At 46.1% G+C, this 19464-nt stretch overlaps 3 protein-coding genes across 5 annotated transcripts; all 3 read right to left on the reverse strand.

The window, feature by feature from the left end:
• Positions 1–29: 29 nt before the first annotated feature.
• On the reverse strand, positions 30–4097 carry LOC119216268 (protein wntless homolog). The gene is made up of 12 exons (XM_037468934.2): positions 3914–4097; positions 3433–3696; positions 3228–3352; positions 2985–3140; positions 2757–2893; positions 2215–2383; positions 2020–2117; positions 1879–1942; positions 1653–1796; positions 1477–1560; positions 1230–1395; positions 30–560 (listed from the first exon to the last, which is right to left on the reverse strand). Exons 1-12 carry the CDS (start codon positions 4017–4019, stop codon positions 460–462), a joined length of 1614 nt encoding a protein of 537 aa, XP_037324831.2. The 5' UTR covers positions 4020–4097; the 3' UTR covers positions 30–459.
• A 140-nt stretch (positions 4098–4237) lies between these two features.
• Positions 4238–7284, reverse strand: dr1 (down-regulator of transcription 1). 3 transcript variants are annotated; one of them, XM_037470350.2, is made up of 4 exons: positions 7142–7284; positions 6294–6557; positions 6007–6170; positions 4238–5401 (listed from the first exon to the last, which is right to left on the reverse strand). In XM_037470350.2, the coding sequence occupies exons 1-4, from the start codon at positions 7185–7187 to the stop codon at positions 5255–5257; spliced, it is 621 nt and encodes a 206-aa protein (XP_037326247.1). In that variant the 5' UTR covers positions 7188–7284; the 3' UTR covers positions 4238–5254. The 3 variants fall into 3 exon arrangements, with proteins under 3 accessions (XP_037326247.1, XP_037326248.1, XP_037326249.1); XM_037470351.2 differs by having other exon boundaries at positions 7032–7152; XM_037470352.2 differs by lacking the exon at positions 7142–7284 and adding an exon at positions 6804–7130.
• Positions 7285–13576: 6292 nt separating this feature from the next.
• On the reverse strand, positions 13577–16416 carry LOC119216617 (serine/threonine-protein kinase pim-1-like). Its single transcript, XM_062563484.1, has 9 exons — positions 16386–16416; positions 15641–15826; positions 15155–15295; positions 14925–15019; positions 14798–14845; positions 14496–14705; positions 14225–14405; positions 13962–14132; positions 13577–13861 (listed from the first exon to the last, which is right to left on the reverse strand). The coding sequence occupies exons 1-9, from the start codon at positions 16414–16416 to the stop codon at positions 13770–13772; spliced, it is 1155 nt and encodes a 384-aa protein (XP_062419468.1). The 3' UTR covers positions 13577–13769.
• Positions 16417–19464: the final 3048 nt, after the last annotated feature.

A 19464-nucleotide genomic window follows, 5' to 3' on the forward strand; every position in this document is an offset into this window, starting at 1 on the left:
TAGTCATGTGATAGAAAATGAGTTAACAGTATGAATCAGGAACATTTATTACCAAAATATGTTAGACATACAAGGAATTTGACATGGCAGTTGGTGCATAATATTGGACAGTAAGACAATGGGCAACAAAACAATTAACAGTGCATGAAAAATAGCATCTTCAATGTACAGATTTGAACTCGACAGTATAAAATCAAGGCTACGGACACAAAGGATAAAAAGGAGATTGAATTAAAAATAAAAAGTGCCCTAGCAAACAGATAAGTGTATGTGAAAGTAACTTGCTCCTCTAATAATCTAATCTAAAAACATCTGCCATCCTAGAAGTTTAACTTTCCCTACAAACTACGTTTAAGATGTTTTACTGCTACTTATCCAAGACGTGTCTACAGTATAGTCCTAAACGTTGCAGATGCAACGACAGTAGTCACATGAAATGAAGGAGTTGTTTTTCGGTGGTTATTGCTGCGCCACCTTCCCAGTGATCCTGTAGGCCTCCGTCGGCCCCTGCTCTCCGCAGGTCGGCTCGGCCTCGTGGCTGTCTGGCTTCTCCAGCACATCTGGGAATAGTAAAGCTTTGAGCATCGCATATGACTACTGAGTAAATGTCTTGTTTCTTCATTAGAGAACTACGGAAGCCATAGAAGTCAAATCAGAAAAGATATTGAACCATTATTAAATGATGTAAATAGTTAATGACTTAATGGGTGAAATAAAAGACAAATATTGCCATTATAATTGCTTAAAGTTTCTTAAATAAAAAAGAATATATACAGTAAGAGTCAAAGGTTTGGACACATGTGTCCGAACCTTTGACTGGTCCTGTGATGTGTAGCAGGGTGGTTCGGGGCGTGTTGTTGTTGTAATACTCATCCCGGCCACAGGTGGTTAAGGTGCCCGACTCCCTGCGTGTCAAACAGGACTACAATACCTCACGGTTTATCCAGGTACGCTTTTCCATGCACAAAATGTTCATAGACTATGTACTGGTAAAGAATGTCTTAATACTTTTGGCTGTGTATTTTAGCGCGAATCTGCCATTTTGGGAATATTAGTCCTATTATAACATAAAGTAGCAGTGTATGTTAAAATATAAGCCAGAAAAACATGAAAGGAAACCATTTAGAACAGACATCTGAAAAATAAAAGAAAATCTCTATATTGGTTTTGCTAAGTTGCCTCTCTGGGCTTCCGTATCATTCCACCCACAAAGTTAAAATGTTACAAACCTGTTTGTTGACTATCGCCTGACTTTTCTCTGCTGCGCTTGTGGGAGGGCGCATAGAGGAAGATGATGGTGAAAACATACAGGTTCCACATGCCATAGATCCCTGTGAGAAAAGCACTGTGGACTTCAAACGTGTAGTTTCCCCAGTGCCAGTGACCCTCACTGACCTGGTGAAGAACATGTGGAATAATTGTTAATAAAAAAATAAGTTATAGACCTGTGTTGCTTATTAGAGGGTTGAGACTTACTTGATTTAATATAAAGAAGATGACCGTCATGGCAGCACACGTTAGAGTCACCAGCATCAAAAACTTGAACCTGAAGATTATTCCCTGCCAGAACCGGTGAGAGATGGAAAACCTTCCACAACATTATTTGGTTTATTGTGATTCAAATGGGATTTTGTATTTAAATCCAAACAAACCTTATAACGCAATTTCCGGGCCTTTGGCATCGCAGGAAGCTGCTGCATTTTCCCTCCGATGTTCCTGAACACGCAACGCACCATGCCACACAGGGACAGGAAGTACAGGCAGAGAGAAAGCCCTGCCACCACAATGAAGGTAATCTGAGAGGACAGTCAAGGAAACAAGGCCTAGGTTCTAATCAAGCAGAACTCTTCTGAAGCCCCGCTGGTACCTGAAGGATACGGCCAGCTTCATCCCACTTTCAGATGCCCAGACACTGTAGAAAGGGTTGGTCAAATGAACCCCCCTTTTCAAAGAAATAAAGCACATTAATATCTGGGGTGAGAACACAATAAAGCTCATCAAAAGCAGCCCCGTGCCTACCTGTCACTCAGGTCAAATACGAGGAGAAGAGCGGAGCCGAAAATCACCAGTCCGACCTGCCACCAGTACGCCGAGAGACGGTTCCTCCGGGTTTGGTCCTACGGGATTTGGTGTTGAAATAAAAAAAAAAAATGTGCACAACTGGAAATGGAAGCGCGGTGGAAGTACAGCAGAGAGAAAGGAGAAGGCGCTGACCATGAGGTGTTCGCCGCAGAAGATGACCCAGAAACAGAAGAGCGTGGAGTAGAAGACGCCCTGCTGGGCATCTTCCAAGAGCAGCATCCACGTCCACTCAAAGGCCAGGGAGAGCCACTCAGCCGGCACGTTCAGGATCGTCATGGCGATGCCCAGAGCAAAAATAACCCTGTACCACACAGACGCATGCTATGACGGCTCGCATCCTTCCGCGGGCGGAGTATTGACCCGGTTCTGCCAGGCCGAACATGCACTTAAGAACGAGCACTTTTCTTTTCCCACCGCAGGTCGAGTGCAGCCGAGTCTGCACTCAGAGTTCTTAGAAGCGACTCATCAGATAAGTACATAAATTGTTCATTTAAGAATATAGCTTCACATTTATACTCACGTTATTCAAATGATTTAAGTAAAAAAAAAAACATAAAATAAAAAAAACACTTCCAATTTATTCCTTCCTTTTACGCTCAAATATAAATTCTATTCCCGTCACAGTAGTTTGGATGAGAAATACAATCACCCTCTTTTTTTTTTTGGGCTCTTACTTTTCCAAAAGCACTGGCGGCCTCGCCATGAGGCTGATCCTGTGCCAGTACCAAGCGGTCGCCACAAGTATCCAGGGACTGAACACAGTCTTCATGCTGATCCACACTTTGGTGAAGCCCCCATTCTGGTGGATGCCCTGAGAGAAGAGGAACACTAAAAAGTGCTTGAATGATTCGCACTCAAATGGAAACGCGCCATGGAAGCTGAAGCGGACGAATCAAACTCACCACTATGTGGATGTCCTTGATTTCTCCGATCCCCACATTCACCGTGTCATTCACCGGCAGGCGGAGGTTGAACAGAAAATACTTGTGGGCCACACTTCCCAGTTCCATGAATGGAATGGGGTCGCAGTGATAAAAGCGGCCCTCGTTTTCATAGGTCTGCAAGAGCAGGCACTGTTACAGGTCACCGGGCGGGGACGTTCACATTCCCACTAAACGTATTCAAACGCAGTCATGCGTGTTTACCTTCGCGACCGCAAGCGTGCACCTGAGGGGCCTCCGCTCCACCGCGTGAAACTTGGCGCTCCACTCGGACGTCAGGTCGTCCCTGTAGGCCAAGCCGACGTCGATGGTGATGACGACGCCGTCTTCTGCGCGGGCGAAGATTCAGCGGGTCAGAAACGCGCAGCGAGAGCTCGTTGGGAACGCGAGAGTAACGCACTGCTCTCACCGATCGGGTTGATCATCTTGAAGGCGACGTCGACCTGCAGCACGGCCAGCATGTATTGAAACCAGGGGCTCATCTCCGCGTGCGGGAGAGGCACGTGCACGGCGAAAACAATGTCGTTGGCATCCAGCGTTTTGGCCAGAGGCTCGTCGAAGCTGTGGATCTGCTGGCACCGGTTCGATCCCCACGGCGCCAGCCAGCCACGCGTCCGTTGGCGGTTAATGCACTTGGTGGCTAAGTAGCGAACGGCACTGGTGGGACTGGGAGCTACGGCAAAAGAGGGACACTCTTGTCAAGAGACGCGTGGCTGGAGTTACGTCCCGTTGAGGGCGGACGGACAAAAGCTTCAACATATTTAGTCGGGCAGCTCGGGGGCAGGCGGCTGGTACCAAAGGATCGCTGCTGAGCTTACAGCACACATTGCTTTCTAGAAACAGTAGTTATATAAATATGGTAAAAAAAAAATAGATATCTGCGTACTTACCAATCAGCGCTCCGACCATGATGGCAACAACTTGCAAAACAAGAACGAATAAAACCAAGACAACCAATTTCTTAGTGCTCATGTTCTCTATGATTGCTCCTGACATTTTCAGAGGATCTGAGGAAAAGAGACTTGCCCGAGTTCCCGATCGGCCCGGAGCTCCCACACATCTGCCTCTCCCAAGAGACACAAATCATCTTCCAGCTAGTGTAGGGAGGAGGGGGGCGGAGGGGGCTGGGGGAGTAACAGTCATGTGTCTGGATACAGACCAATACAACTTTAAGATGGTTTCTAATGACATCACAAAAAGACATCACAGTGGTCTATAAAATATGATTCCTTTATTGCTTAAAGAATACAACTTCGCAGCATGGGCGAGTGAATGTGTGCATCACCACTGAGGATTGACCACAGTCACGATGCGAATGTTGGATACTTCACCCGCAGAGAGGGGATTCAACAAATTCAGTCTGGATATCAAAGCATCTTACAAAGTCGAATAATCCTTAATGTTGTTTAGACTGACACTGAGTCAGCGACGAGAATCACCTCAGCACCTAAAAAAACACCAACTCTGGGCTGTTAGTCGCTCCTCTATCTTTGGTTCTATGAGACAAAAATATAGTTATCTGAAACGTGTGTCTAATTAGCAATACTGCGGGTGGCTGAAGATGGAAACAAAATGCAACGTAAATCATTTGAATGAGCTAAAATTAACCAAAATGTCCAATTTTTTTTCTACTTAACAAAAAATATTCCTATATTCACAAGCCCTCAAATTATTCTCTGTTGAACAAATGCATCAAGTGAGGGGTAGAGAAAATCCTTTCTGTAAAAGTGACCATCAAACCACGAGAAAAGAGAAATGCACTGCTCTGAAAATATCCTAAAGCAGTTCTCCTAAACCACCAATGAGTGATCGAGTACAACGGACTACGCTATCTGGTGCCGTACTTGTTGCAATATTCAAAACTCACTGACATATCCCGGGCAATGGCTGCCCTCAGTCTCCACAACACATCCAGCAATCTAAAAATCACTCACAACACACTATGAAGCCATAACAGGAGAGCATCTGGGAAACCTCTGCAGCATATCAAGCCAAATCATGCTCAGGTTCTGATGCCTGAACAAGAGGCTGTCTTCAAGTCCCCAGTCAGGGTCTCTTATCAGTGTCCATTCCAATGTACATGATGCCAGGATACACTGATGTCTACGGGTGCTCAAACACGCCTCATGTCTCTGCCGATGACCGCACTGAGGGATTTGTGTGCAAGCGCTGTCCCAGGGGCAGGGGGAGGGCAGGTGGGGTCAGGACGAGGGAAGTTTGCGTCCTATGCATCACATGTCTTCCTCTTCGTCTTCATCCTGAGAGGAACCAGCCTGCTGGGCGGCGCTGGCGGATGCAGCTGCCATCTGTGCCTGTTGGGCGGCCTGCTGCATCTGTAGCCACTCTTGCTGGGCGAGCTCCGCCTGCTGCTGCCGCGCCTGCAGGGGCACGGTCAAACCAGAACAGAGACGTGACATGTGAGAACGCGGATAGAAGGCTCCTTAGCCACATTACGAAGGGTCGGGATTGCAAGATCGGGTGTGGGCTTAGAGCATGGGGTGATATATCAGTATTTTTGACTCAAAGATGTTCAGACATGAGGAAAAGTGATTACAATGAGGATTTTAGCAATTACTGAGGCTGAAATACACAATGCATTAGACGTCTTGGACTAGACGGATGTATTGATGATAAAAGAACCACTGCAAGTTCACAAGAGCAGTTGTAGAGATAGTGGTGCATTAATAACATGCATATTACATTTATATCACAGCAAGATTAAAAGGATTAATATGTCATTGCCATATTTCTCCATATTTGCAGCAAAATAGAGGGAAACCACTACAGACTTTGTGCAATAACGAGAAGATAGAGTTCACTGGAAAGTTTTTAAGCTGCGCTATGCATAAATGTGTAAACAAAACAATGTTCAAATCAGTAAACAGATATTCCACTTCTCACAAACCATATACGCAGACAAAGCCAGGCACCCAGACACAGCATCAGCACACACAATTGTAAGATTCGTATTTTGGGATCATACCTTGGCAAATAATTCCTGTTGTTGCCTGAGGAGCTCTTCTTCTGGGATGCCCAGGTTCTCCAGGCGAGAGCTGGCCTTCCTCCTCTTCAGAGCGACCGTTTTACACTCCTGCAGGACGTCTTTCACCTCCGTGATGTACGACGCGAACCCCAGGCTCTCGAGAGCTGCGCCGTGAAAAACACAAAGAGGCGAACGCGAAATAATTACACGGGTGGGTCAAACGTGTCATCGTCAAACACAGCTGGCTGCAGTGCGGGGACGGAGCCCCACGCGGGGCCCGGACTCACCGTTGATGACATGCTCGGGAGATATGGTCTTCTTGTCGGACTTGTTGCATATTTCATTGGCTTCGGAGGATATGAGGTGGATGAACTCCGTGCAGCAGTTCACCACCAGCTCCCTGGCGTCGTTCGCCACTCGCACGTTGGGGAGAGTCTCTTTGATCATCTTGTTGATGGCTGCTCTGGGGATGGTGAGGTCGTCGTCGTTTCCAGAGGAAGAAGCCATCGTGGCAGGCGAATGGTCACGAGAAGGAAAGCTCCGGCTCTTGGCTGGGTGGTGAAACACGTTAGCGAACGATGAGCGAACCTACTTCGAGTGATTTAAATGTCATCAAGAAATAAGACGTTTCCTCAAACTAAAGCCGGTTGGGCAACTCGCTCCGTATGCTAATAGCGCATTCTACGTGTCCAAACAAACTGGGCTGTTATGTTTAGACCTCCGCTGTTACACAGACTTACAGAAAATCAAAAAGGTAAAAAAACAAAAATACAATAAGGATAGAAACACGTTAATACCGGGGATGAAATGTGCTTAGCTGGCTAGCTACCAAGCTAGCTTAGTAGCCGTGGTCCCTGTCGCAAGTAAGCCACAACCCAGAAGACAAGTGAAAGCGGAGTCTGGGAGCATGGCTAAAGCTAAGCTAACAATGAACTGCCACCGTCATGTGAAACTAAATCTTTAGAGACGACAAGCTGAATGAAGTTGCCACAACGCTGAAATGTACTCTTCTTCCGGTCGACTACCTGAACCGAACATGTCAAAAGATCCCACAGATATCGCCAGTTCATTAACAACTTTGCATTTTTTAGTAGCATTAGCATCAATTTGTGCGGAAATGACGTTGGCCAGAGACCCGGATGCTTCTTCTTCTTTGTGGTTTTACGGCAGTCGGCGCCCATTACTCCCACCCGCAGGTTTTATGTGGCTCTTCGGAGATGCACCTCGTCTGGGAAGTAGACGAGAACAGGTGGCAGCAGCAGGAGGGCGTTCTTACAAAAGTCATGTAGAAAGGTGCTCTGCTGGGTTCAAAGATTAAACAGGAAGTCACAGAAACAGGTACTTCCTGTCTGATCTGTTGACTACTGACCGCAAAGCATTAGGCCTACATAGAGCTTGCTGGTGGTTTTGGAAGTTGCAGAGCAAAGGTTTACTTCCACCTGATGTTCAGTTAGATAATTAACGCACATTTTCTATTATGTATTGTTATTGTCTATTGCTTTCTGCCTACAAACCAAGACTATCTCTACAAGACATAAACACATAAACGTATGTAAACATTTTACATAAAACAGTGTCACAAACCCAAATACACACAAAGCTTTTCTTTAAAAAAAGGTCTAAATATAAACATCACTTCTCAACGGGGCCGTGTAACCATCTAAACCCCTCATCTCATGCACTGACTTTGCTTACAACTGACATAAACTCACCTAAAGGATTATTAGGAACACCATACTAATACTGTGTTTGACCCCCTTTCGCCTTCAGAACTGCCTTAATTCTACGTGGCATTGATTCAACAAGGTGCTGAAAGCATTCTTTATAAATGTTGGCCCATATTGATAGGATTGCATCTTACAGTTGATGGAGATTTGTGGGATGCACATCCAGGGCACGAAGCTCCCGTTCCACCACATCCCAAAGATGCTCTATTGGGTTGAGATCTGATGACTGTGGGGGCCATTTCAGTACAGTGAACTCATTGTCATCTTCAAGAAACCAATTTGAAATGATCGGAGCTTTGTGACATGGTGCATTATCCTGCTGGAAGTAGCCATCAGAGGATGGGTACATGGCGGCCATAAAGGGATGCCCATGGTCATAAACAATGCTCAGGTAGGCCGTGGTATTTAAACGATGCCCAATTGGCACTAAGGGGCCTAAAGTGTGCCAAGAACCCCGCCCCCCCCCCCCCCCCCCCCACACCATTACACCACCACCAGCAGCCTGCACAGTGGTCACAAGTCATGATGGATCCATGTTCTCATTCTGTTTACGCCAAATTCAGACTCTAGAAAACAGAAATCTAGACTCATCAGACCAGGCAACATTTTTGCAGTCTTCAACTGTCCAATTTTGGTGAGCTCTTGCAAATTGTAGCCTCTTTTTCCTATTTGTAGTGGAGATGAGTGGTACCCGGTGGGGTCTTCTGCTGTTGTAGCCCATCCGGCTCAAGGTTGTGCGTGTTGTGGCTTCACAAATGCTTTGCTGCACACCTCGGTTGTAACGAGTGGTGATTTCAGTCAAAGTTGCTCTTCTATCAGCTTGAATCAGTCGGCCCATTCTCCTCTGACCTCTAGCATCAACAAGGCATTTTCGCCTACAGGACTGCCGCATACTGGATGTTTTTCCATTTTCACACCATTCAAACCCTAGAAATGGTTGTGCGTGAAAATCCCAGTAACTGAGCAGATAGTGAAATCCTCAGACCGGCCCGTCTGGCACCAACAACCATGCCACGCTCAAAATTGCTTAAATCACCTTTCTTTCCCATTCTGACATTCAGTTTGGAGTTCAGGAGATGGTCTGACCAGGAACACACCCCTAAATGCATTGAAGCAACTGCCATGTGATTGTTTGATTAGATTGAATTCAATTGAATTCATTTTATTTTGTATAACCCCAAATCGCAAATTACAAATTTGCCTCAGAGGGCTTTACAGTCTGTACACATGCAACATCCTCTGTCCCGAAACCCTCACATCGGCACAGGAAAAACTCCCCAAAATATGAAAAAACCCTTCAATGGGGAAAAACGGAAGAAACCTTAGGGAGAACGTCAAGAGGAGGGATCCCTCTCCCGGGATGGACAGACAGCAATGGGTGTCATGTGTAGAGTGTAAGAGCCATTTTTGTTTTTGTTTGTTTGTTAGCCCCACCCCCGGGAGGTGGTGTTTCAATTAGGTCACAATGGCTATATAATCAGGGGGATTACTGGGCACAGGTGTTGGAAGTGAAATAGTTTTTCAACCGTGAACGATTGGCGTGAACTTGGACAGGAACGTGAACGAGAACGTGAGGACAGACTTTCATGAGACCAAGCTGTATGTATGTATGTATGTATGTATGTATGTATGTATGTATGTATGTATGTATGTATGTAGAAGAATAAAATAAAGGACAGTAAAGGAGTATGGGAGACTCGTGGAGTCTATCCCAGCCAACTTTGGGCGAAAGACAGGGTACACCCTGGATCGGTCACCAGCCAGGGCAACACAGAGACAAACAACCATTCACACTCACATCTACAGGTAATTTAGAGTTCCCAATCAACCTAATCCCCAGAGCATGTCTTTGGACTGTGGGAGGAAGCCGGAGTACCCGGAGAGAACCCACGCAGACACGGGGAGAATCCACACAGAAAAGCGCACAGAGATGAATATAGTCAGCCTGAACTATATATTATACCCGTAAGCACCTGCAAGATGATCAAAATGGGGGGGGGGGGGGGGTAGTTTTTAAATGCCCTCTCGTTCGGCTTCTGTGACATTGCTGCCTGAAGCAGAAGGTGAATGTTGAAGATGGCACACCTCGGCTGCCCTCTAGTGTTTAGTTTGAGGAAGTGTTCTTCTGGTGTGTTGTCTTCTCCATTTTCAAAAGCTGTGAAGAAAAACTTATTGAAGCGGTTCTCATTGAACATAGTACTGTTACATACTGTACAGTACTGTTTCTTACTGAAGGACTGAGCACAGATGTCCTTCTGGTAGCTCTCAGTCACAGGCTGTAGATTGATGATGTGATATTTGAGCCTCTTCTCCTCTGTCTCCTCTCACAGGGAGGAGATGATCTGCAGCATCCTGGTGATCTTCATCCTGACCTGTGTCTGTGGTCAGTTCACTCCTCTTTCTCCTCAGCATTTATAGTGAATGTGACACAGATCTGGTATGAGGCAGAGGAGAAGCACAACATCTCACTGGAATGGATGTTCCCCACCAGCACGGACTACTCTCCCAACTCCCTCCATATCTACTGTGAGATGCTAACAGAGATGGGGACTCGAGTTTGAGACTCGGACTTGAGTGCGACTCGAGTCGCACACACAGTGACTTCGGACTCGACTTGAGAATCGTCCTCGAAAGACTTCGGACTCGACTCGGACTCGAGCTTTGGGACTTGTGAGCATCTCTGGATGCTAACTGATGTGGGACCCTCAGTCCTGTTTCACCTATATGAAGGTGTTGAGGTCCCAGAGGCTCAAGATAAACGCTTTGCAGGACGAGTCAGATAAATACCCCTTTATCTTTACATTAATAACACAGATTTGTTGGGTGTCTTTGCAGCAATGAAGGATCGGCCCGAACCTGAGACAACAAAGTGATACGAGTATGAGAAGGATCGGTCTTTACTGTGCACTGGGACTGACAGCAGCTCTACTGGGTGGTTGTTTTTCTATCTCATGTGCAACAAAAGATTTGTGATCAGCAGAACATACGATACGTCGTCGTTAAATTCATCTCAGTGTCTGACTTCTGACATCACAGTATGAATGTATGTTATGTACGTGTGTATTGTGTGTTGTGTATGTGTACAAGAAACAATTTAACAATGTATCAAGAATGATCAACGAATAAATGAAAAGTAAGAATTAAAAATATAAAATACATTATTACCAGGCAGATAATCAAGATCAATCTTAAATCATCCCAAAGTAATAAAACAAGTGTGCACATGTTTAGCTGCTGTAGCTGGTTGTATATACATGTTAGAAATAGACCTGTAGAGTTTTGGGGAGAAACGATTTAGCTAATTTAAATCATAACACAAACTAATTTGTACCATCAAGAAGAGAATGGAAAAAGCTCACAGAATATAATGTAATTGATACTCTTAAATGTGAAGATCTTTTCAGAAAATGTAGATCACAAACATTAAAAACAGACCATAGAAGAAAAGTAGGCATCACCATGCCTGATGGCAAGACCTACAAAGGAACTGTGTGTGCCATTGCAGGTGACAACTTAGGTTCACACTGCATCGCAGGATTCCTTGAAAACTTCAGCAAGAGCTTGTACTTCTGTAGATATTGTGAGATTGATCCTAACACGTTTGTAGCAGATCCTCTTGTTAAGGGTACGGTGGCCGAGAAGGTTCAGACAAATACAAAAGCAACAACACAACCGCAAATGCCACAACGCAACACGAACGCCACAACACAAAATACAAAAGGCACATCACAACTGCAAATGCCACAACACAACACGAACGCCGCAACACGAAAATACAAAAGCCACATCACAACCGCAAATGCCACAACGCAACACGAACGCCGCAACGCAACGCGAAAGCGAAAACGGAAGTAGCTGCCCACGGGAGCGAGCGTATTTTGGAGGAACGCCCACGGGAGCGAGCGTATTTTGGAGGAACGGAGCTGGAGGATGGCAGATCGTTCAAGAAGTAAGTGAAACATGATTCCTTACTTTAACTGTAGCCGCAAGGAATCATGTTTCACTTACTTCTTAAACAATCTGGCATCTTCCAGCTCCGTTGTTACGTGCCGACTGGTTTTTGAACCTACTGGTTTGGCTACGCGTTTAGATGTTATTAAGAGAGTAATCCTACTTGGGCAATGTGCTAGAAAACCTGACAGAACTATGTATTTCACGCTACGCCACCAAAAACCAGTTGTCTTGGCTCACCCTGAACCAAAAGATGTTCTTGCCACTGACGATTTGCAATTTCATGATAAGTAGTGAAATCAGTAGCGGCATTTGACAGCTCGGTTGGCCGACGGCGTAGCGCCGCCGTCTTATAAAGTTTTGCTATTTTGCTCGACTGCGAGTTCGAATCCAGGTTGTGGCGATCTTTTAATAAACGTATGTTCTTTTATTTATTTCTTTATACGTAGCAGTGATGTAGTGCTCACTTATACAATCATAACCGCTGCATTGGATATGGGATACATTTTGAACATTTTCAGAAATATGTTTGCGACTGTGTGACGGATCAGGTGACCGAGGCAGACAACATCTGCCGCTGTCGGGGCAAAACAAACACGCACGCGTAGCCAAACCAGTAGGTTCAAAAACCCAGTCGGCACGTAACACCGGAGCTGGAGGATGCCAGATCGTTTAAGAAGTAAGTGAAACATGATTCCTTGCGGCTACAGTTAAAGTAAGGAATCATGTTTCACTTACTTCTTAAACGATCTGGCATCCTCCAGCTCCGTTCCTCCAAAATACGCTCGCTCCCGTGGGCGTTCCTCCAAAATACGCTCGCTCCTGTGGGCAGCTACTTCCGTTTTCGCTTTCGCGTTGCGTTGCGGCGTTCGTGTTGCGTTGTGGCATTTGCGGTTGTGATGTGGCTTTTGTATTTTCGTGTTGCGGCGTTCGTGTTGTGTTGTGGCGTTTGCGGTTGTGTTGTTGCTTTTGTATTTGTCTGAACCTTCTCGGCCACCGTATAAGGGCCAAGATCGCACACTGAGAAGTCATATTAGGAACATGTCTAGACTCGAAATGTAGCTCTCAAATTCCAGTCCGTTTTCAACGAGTTGACTTATTTTCATGTATGCCAACCTTCGGTTACCTCCCTGCCTTGGACATGACCTATTTGAGGGCATTGTTTCCTTTGATCTGGCAATCTACATTAGACATCTTGTCATGGTGGAGAAACATTTCACTTATCGCATAACTCGGTTCAAATAGCTTGGTAGTGATGCAGGAAATAAACCCTTTTTTTCCCTACTCGTGCTTGACTGAAGTAATATGCATATAACAATGTTTGCTTTTTGATTTATTATGACACTTTAGTGCATTTTCTTTGCCGTCCGTAGTGCTCAATGAAGGTATTGTGGCTGCCATCTTGCCATTCTGTTGACAAAAAGCAGCAACCTTGGACACATCGACAATTAACTGGAATTGCGGCGACAATCTTTTTCTTGGTAGCTTAGCAGCACTCGTTCTTTTTCATGAGCTAAAGATTGTGTAGATGCCAGACTGTGGAGTGGAAATCATTTTCTAAAAGACTTTTCGTGGTTCACCTTCCGGCCTACGATGCACATTCCTCCAGTCAGGAAGTCAGTGGTGCGTGGGAAATAGCATTTTTTTTGTGTCATGATCAGATGACCATGAATAACCAAGTCGAGGTATTCATTTGGTTTAGATTATATACAATCTTTTTTTTAATTTTGTGTCGTAAATATGTTTATGTATATGTATATGTTAGTGTGTATGTATATCTATATGTTAATGTGTGTATGTATGTGTGTATTTATATGTATATATGTATTTTTGTGTATATCTATATGTTAATGTGTGTATGTATGTGTGTATTTATATGTATATATGTATTTTTGTGTATATCTAGATGTTAATGTGTGTATGTATGTGTGTATTTATATGTTAATGTGTGTATTTATATTTATTTATGTACGTTAGTGTGACTTTGTGTTTATCTCTATGTTTGTTTGTATATATATGTATGTGTATGTTGTAGTGCATGTAATGTTATCCATATGTTTGTGCGTGTGGTGCGTTCTTGTTCGATTATCTGAGCCACTGGTGATTTCTGAGCTGCTCCAGCGTTGGACGATTTATGGGATACTTTTTTAGGCACATCTGGAGGAAGTCGTCGCAGTCTGGAGAGAGAAGGAGAAGAAAGATAAGGACCATCATCCGAATTTGAAATAAAAGGAGTAGATTTGTGTCTCTCAAAATGTTTGTGTATGATGTTCTTACCTTTGGACATCCCTTTGGGGAGAGACTGACCACTCGTAAAGAACCTGATCGTGTCGAACTCATTCTTTTCCTCGTGCAGGGCATCAAACAGCACTGCTCCGATCTGAAACACTGTGGTGGGTTCTGCTGTGTACCCCCATAGAGTGTAAATCTCTGGGGGGGGCACAGTACCTAGAACACACAGACATCATGAAAAAAGTAAGGAGGAGAAGCTAAAATGTAAAAGTCACAGACGGGTGGGAGAAGAACACAAGCAATCTTACCGAAATACCTCCAGCGTCTCAGTCTCCCCTCGTCGTAACAGCTCATACCAAAGTCGATGAGGAGAACTCGCGGGACGTCAGAGCATGTCTGAATCAGCATGTTCTCTGTCTTTATGTCACGGTGGAAAATGTCCTTTCTCTTTAGATCGAGTGCCACATCGACCAGCTGCCTCAGTATGATCTGACGGACAAAAAGTGAGAGACGAGGGGTCAGAAGAGGACGGGTCGACGCACTTTCATCGCTGTGACTGAGCTGATCACAGCGGCTCACCTTGACTTCTTCTTCCGTCATGGAGACTCCTTCCGCTCTGAGGTAGCTCCAGAAACTCTTAGCGTGGATCGGCCTCTCCATCACCAGCACCAGCTCCCTCTCCATCTGATACCAGTCCAGCAGGGATGCGTATGGCGATGTCCCCTCTGACTCGGCCGACAGCTTCAACATGATGGCGACCTCTATGGAGATTGTGTTCCCGTTGTTGTCCTGTAACGCCGCGCCACAGTTGAGGATTAGAGAGATTCCTCTGTGATACATTCACAAACGAACATAGAACATTTTAACAGCAGCTCACTCACCTCATGTGTGAACCAGACGTTTTCATTTGGGATGTGTTTAATGGCAACCTACGAGATAGAAACAATACTTTTGTTAGAGAGTGTTTGCGTGTGTGTGTGTGTTGGGGAACTTGTGTGCAACGCTTACAGGGAGGTTGTCGGCTCTGCGGTGGCCGGCAAACACGGATCCAGATCCTCCTTGACCAATGTGATCCAGTTCCTTATATTTGGCTTCAAACTCTTCTGCAGACACAAACATGTTGTTTTAATACATTAGTGAGGGAGAGCGACTATATGTCACCTAAACTCTACCCATCCTACGATGGTAATACCAATTTGAATTTGACACTGAATGTGATAAAGCCTAAAACTACTGACGTTGTTTGGTGGGCTCCTCCTCAATGTTCTCAACGTCCTTAGTGACCTGTCTCCTCTTCCTACTCGGTCCTTCCTCATCATCGGCAACCTTCCTCTTGTCTCCTCTCTGCCAAACAACCTTCACAGTGGTGTTGCAGCTTCCTACAGATGAGCAAAAAACCACAGCATGGTCAGTTTGTTGACAGTCCCAACACCAACGTGGACAGAAAACCCCTCAAACCAAACAACAACATTTTGCCTGTTTTCCTTTGATTGGCCTCACCTGGAAAACTAATTATTACAAGTGTCGGAAATTGATTTCAATCATCCAAATAGCCTTGAGACAATTTGCATAATAATGTGGAGCGCGGCGTATTTAGATAAATACACCAAGACCCCAGCTGATGTAAAAGACCAGAGCCCATCTCCCACCACAGTCTGAAGCCCGTGTTCAGTGAACTGATGATGGGAAGCATCTCCAGCAGCTGTTTCACACAATCGGCTTACCAGTGACTGCAGAGGTGGACGCCGAATCCTTTCTGTGTTTTGTCTTTGCTCGAGTCCTGATGGTGTGCTCCTCCTCAACGTCCTTAGTGACCAGTCTCCTCTTCCTCCTCGGTCCTCCCTCAGCAGAGTCGATCTTTCTCTTGTCTCCTCGCTTGCAAACGACCTCCACAGCGGTGTTGCAGCTTCCTACAGATGAGCAACAAAACAGAGCATGGTCAGTTTGGTGACAGTCACAACACCAACGTGGACAGAAAACCCCTCAAACCAAACAACAAAACGGTGTCTTTTCTGATCAGCTGAAACTTCTTTAAGTGAATATTTTATAATTTCTAGCAGATCCTCCAAAAAAGAACGCTGGCTCAATAATGGAAAACATACCCCAACAACTCTGCAGTTTCACACAATCAGCTTACCAGTGACTGGGGAGGTGGACGCTGAATCCCTTCTGAGTTTTGTCTTTGCCGTGCGTTTTTTGGATAGTAGGACTTCATCCGAGCTCGTATTTTCATCTACAGATGAGAAAAACAGAAAAAAACATGGATTTTGTAGTAAACTAAAGTCACCAACTGCATTGAAACGGTTTTATTTTATCCTTTCACGGCTCAGACTCAAAAGAAACAGTAAGAAAAATGCCCAAACAGTATTTCAAGGTAGCCACTCTCAATTAGAGCCTTCTCCCCCCTAACAAGTTCAATAAATCATCAACACCAGTTAACGCAGACATCTGTCTGGATTCCTTACTTACCTCCAGCTTTTACACTGAAAAGAACATCCATCGTGGCCTTTTTGCAATAACAATTTGGGCTCGACCAGAAGTTCTGTGCTTGTGCAGGTACCAAGTCTTGCAACTAACTGACTGAATTTGCCAGAGTGTGTTCTCATGTGTGGAGAACAGAACATGGAACATGGAACATGGAAGGTGGTGGAACGTTCTTTCCCCAAGGTTGTGTCTCTGGGATTACAGTGAGGCGTTGTAGAATATGCAAATGACCATTTAGAGTGAATGTGTGATTGGTCGTAGAAAGTAGGCTTATTGCAGCCACCAATACTGATAACATGTGAGATTTTATCAGTATTGAGATGAAAATATATTATTTTTTGGCACAGGTGGCACATGGCACAGGTTGCTCAGTGCCATTTAGGTTTACAGCCCCTATAAACTATTTTCGGTAACACTTTACTTGAATGACTGTTCATAAGACTGACATAACATTGTCATAACCATGACATGACAGCTGTCATAAATATCAATGAATACTTATGACAGTTGTTGTTAAGTGGCATTCGGTAAGTTATGTCACTTTTGATGCAAAGGTGACATTGTTTGAGATGTCCTTGATATGACAACTTGACATAAACCAAGACAACAAAACCATAGTCAAAAACATGTCATAGCAGACCTAACTGTCAAACTTAAGAAAAACGTTTGGTTCATATCTTAGAGCGACATTAAACCGTCCTATATGCATGGTTTTGACACTCACTGTCACAAAACCATTACAATTGTGTCATCAATGTTGTCCTTTTCTTAAAGATGTCATTAAGTGTAACTACACTGCCAAATGACTTTACAACAGTGTCACGACTGTTTTCTTTTAAATCCAGTAAAGTGGAACAATTAAATTCTTCAATTAAGATGTCATTATATGTATCTACATAGTCAAACTAGTTTATAATCAGACAAGGCAAAAATTCAGGCAGTGATTGTTTATCAGGTGCTTCCCCAGGGGATTTTTTGGTAGTGGTACATGGTTGTTGTTATGATGGAATGATGGGAAACCAGGAGCGAGATGCGGTAAAGAGTCTTTTAATGGTCAAAAGGAAAAACAGTCCTCAATAATGAATAAACTCAAAGTCCTCTGGCGTTGGCCGGAAACATAACAAAAGCAGACAGGGGAAATCAGGAACTTAGGGGCATAAGGATTACTCCCGTGAGGACAGCGTTCGGGGATCCCGGGGTGCTCCCTACCAGCCGGATCCAGCAGAGAGGTGAAAGCAGATGAGCTGCCGGGGGAGCGCGCCGGTCGGGCACTCTGTGGAAAGGCACAGTCACAAATCGCGGACGGTGAAAGTGCAGGGCAAGACAGGACGAGACGAGTGCTGACGCGTGTGCCTACATTCATGGAATAATCCGACAACAAGACGAGACTAGAGGGAGGGAATAAGAAGCAGGCAAAATCAGGTGGAAGTGGTTTCAGGTGAGACAATGATGAGGACGAGAGGGGAATCAGCTGTGAGGGGTAATGAGGGGAGAGAGAGAGCAAGGGCAGGGGGTGTTTGCCTGAGAGTGCCACAAGAGGGAGACAGGGGACGAAGAGGGAAGAGGAAGCCAGGGGCATGACAGTACCCCCCTCTCAATGAGCGCCCCCAGGCGCTCCTTGAGACAGTTGGCGAGTCCGGAGGAAGTCATCGATGAGTGCGGGATGGACGTCCCGGGAGGGGGTCCAACTCCTCTCCTCTGGGCCGTACCCCTCCCAGTCGATGAGATATTGATGGCCGCGACCCCGGCGGCGCATATCAAGAATACGGCGAACCCTGTAGGCAGGAGCATCTTCGACAAGACTAGGCGATCGAACAGGACGAGGGGGGGGGCGAATGGCGGGCTTGATACAGGAGACATGAAACACAGGGTGGACACGGCGGAACTTAGGCGGGAGGCGAAGCTTCACCGCGACTGGGTTAATGACCTCAGTGATACGGAACGGTCCTATGAAGCGGTTCGATAGTTTCCGTGACTCCGACCGGAGGGGTAAGTTAGAGGTGGATAACCAAACCCTCTGGCCGCGTGCGTAACGCGGGCTCTTAATTCTGCGTCGGTTGGCTGCGGCTGACATGCGTCTACCTGCTCGACAAAGGGCTGATCGCACTCTCTTCCAGGTGCGTTTGCAACGGCTGATAAAGGCCTGCGCGGACGGAACGTTGGAATCTGAGTCTTGGGACGTAAACAGCGGAGGTTGGTAGCCAAGGCAGCAGTGGAAGGGCGAGAGACCGGTACCCGCGGTGGGAAGAGAGTTGTGGGCGTATTCGGCCCAGGATAGTTGTTGCGACCATGACGAGGGGTTCTGATGGGTGAGGCTGCGAAGGATGCGGGCGACGATCTGATTGGTGCGCTCAGCCTGGCCGTTAGTCTGGGGGTGGAACCCGGACGACAGACTAGCGGATGCCCCAATAAGGCGGCAGAACTCCTTCCAGAATTGGGAAGAGAACTGGGGACCCCTATCCGAAACGATATCAGTGGGCAGACCGTGTAACCTAAAAACATTATCAACCACGATCTGGGCGGTCTCCTTGGCGGAGGGGAGTTTAGCGAGCGGAACGAAATGGGCTGACTTAGAGAAGCGATCGACCACAGTAAGGATTACGGTGTTGCCTGCCGAGGGCGGAAGCCCGGTGATAAAGTCGAGAGCTAAATGGGACCAAGGGCGGGTGGGGATGGGTAACGGACGGAGCAGGCCGGCTGGGGGGGAATTGCCGGCCTTGGTCTGCGCGCACGTGGCACAGGAGGCAGTAAACCGACGTGTATCTTGTTCCATGGAGGGCCACCAGAAACGCTGACGAACTACCGCGAGGGTGCCCCGAACGCCGGGGTGGGCAGCTAATTTAGAGCAGTGTCCCCACTGTAGGACCGCCCGGCGCGTTGACACGGGGACAAACAGGAGTCCCTTAGGGCAGTTCTGGGGGGCTACGGTTCGCGAAAGGGCACGCTTAACCAGCTTCTCAATGCCCCAGACGACCATGCCGACCACACGACCCGGGGGGACAATCTCCTCCGGAGTGTTCGGGGGGGAGGAGTCAAAAAGACGAGACAGCGCGTCCGGCTTGAT

The sequence above is a fragment of the Pungitius pungitius genome, chromosome 7 (genome assembly GCF_949316345.1).
Source record: "Pungitius pungitius chromosome 7, fPunPun2.1, whole genome shotgun sequence".
Classification (NCBI taxonomy): domain Eukaryota; kingdom Metazoa; phylum Chordata; class Actinopteri; order Perciformes; family Gasterosteidae; genus Pungitius; species Pungitius pungitius.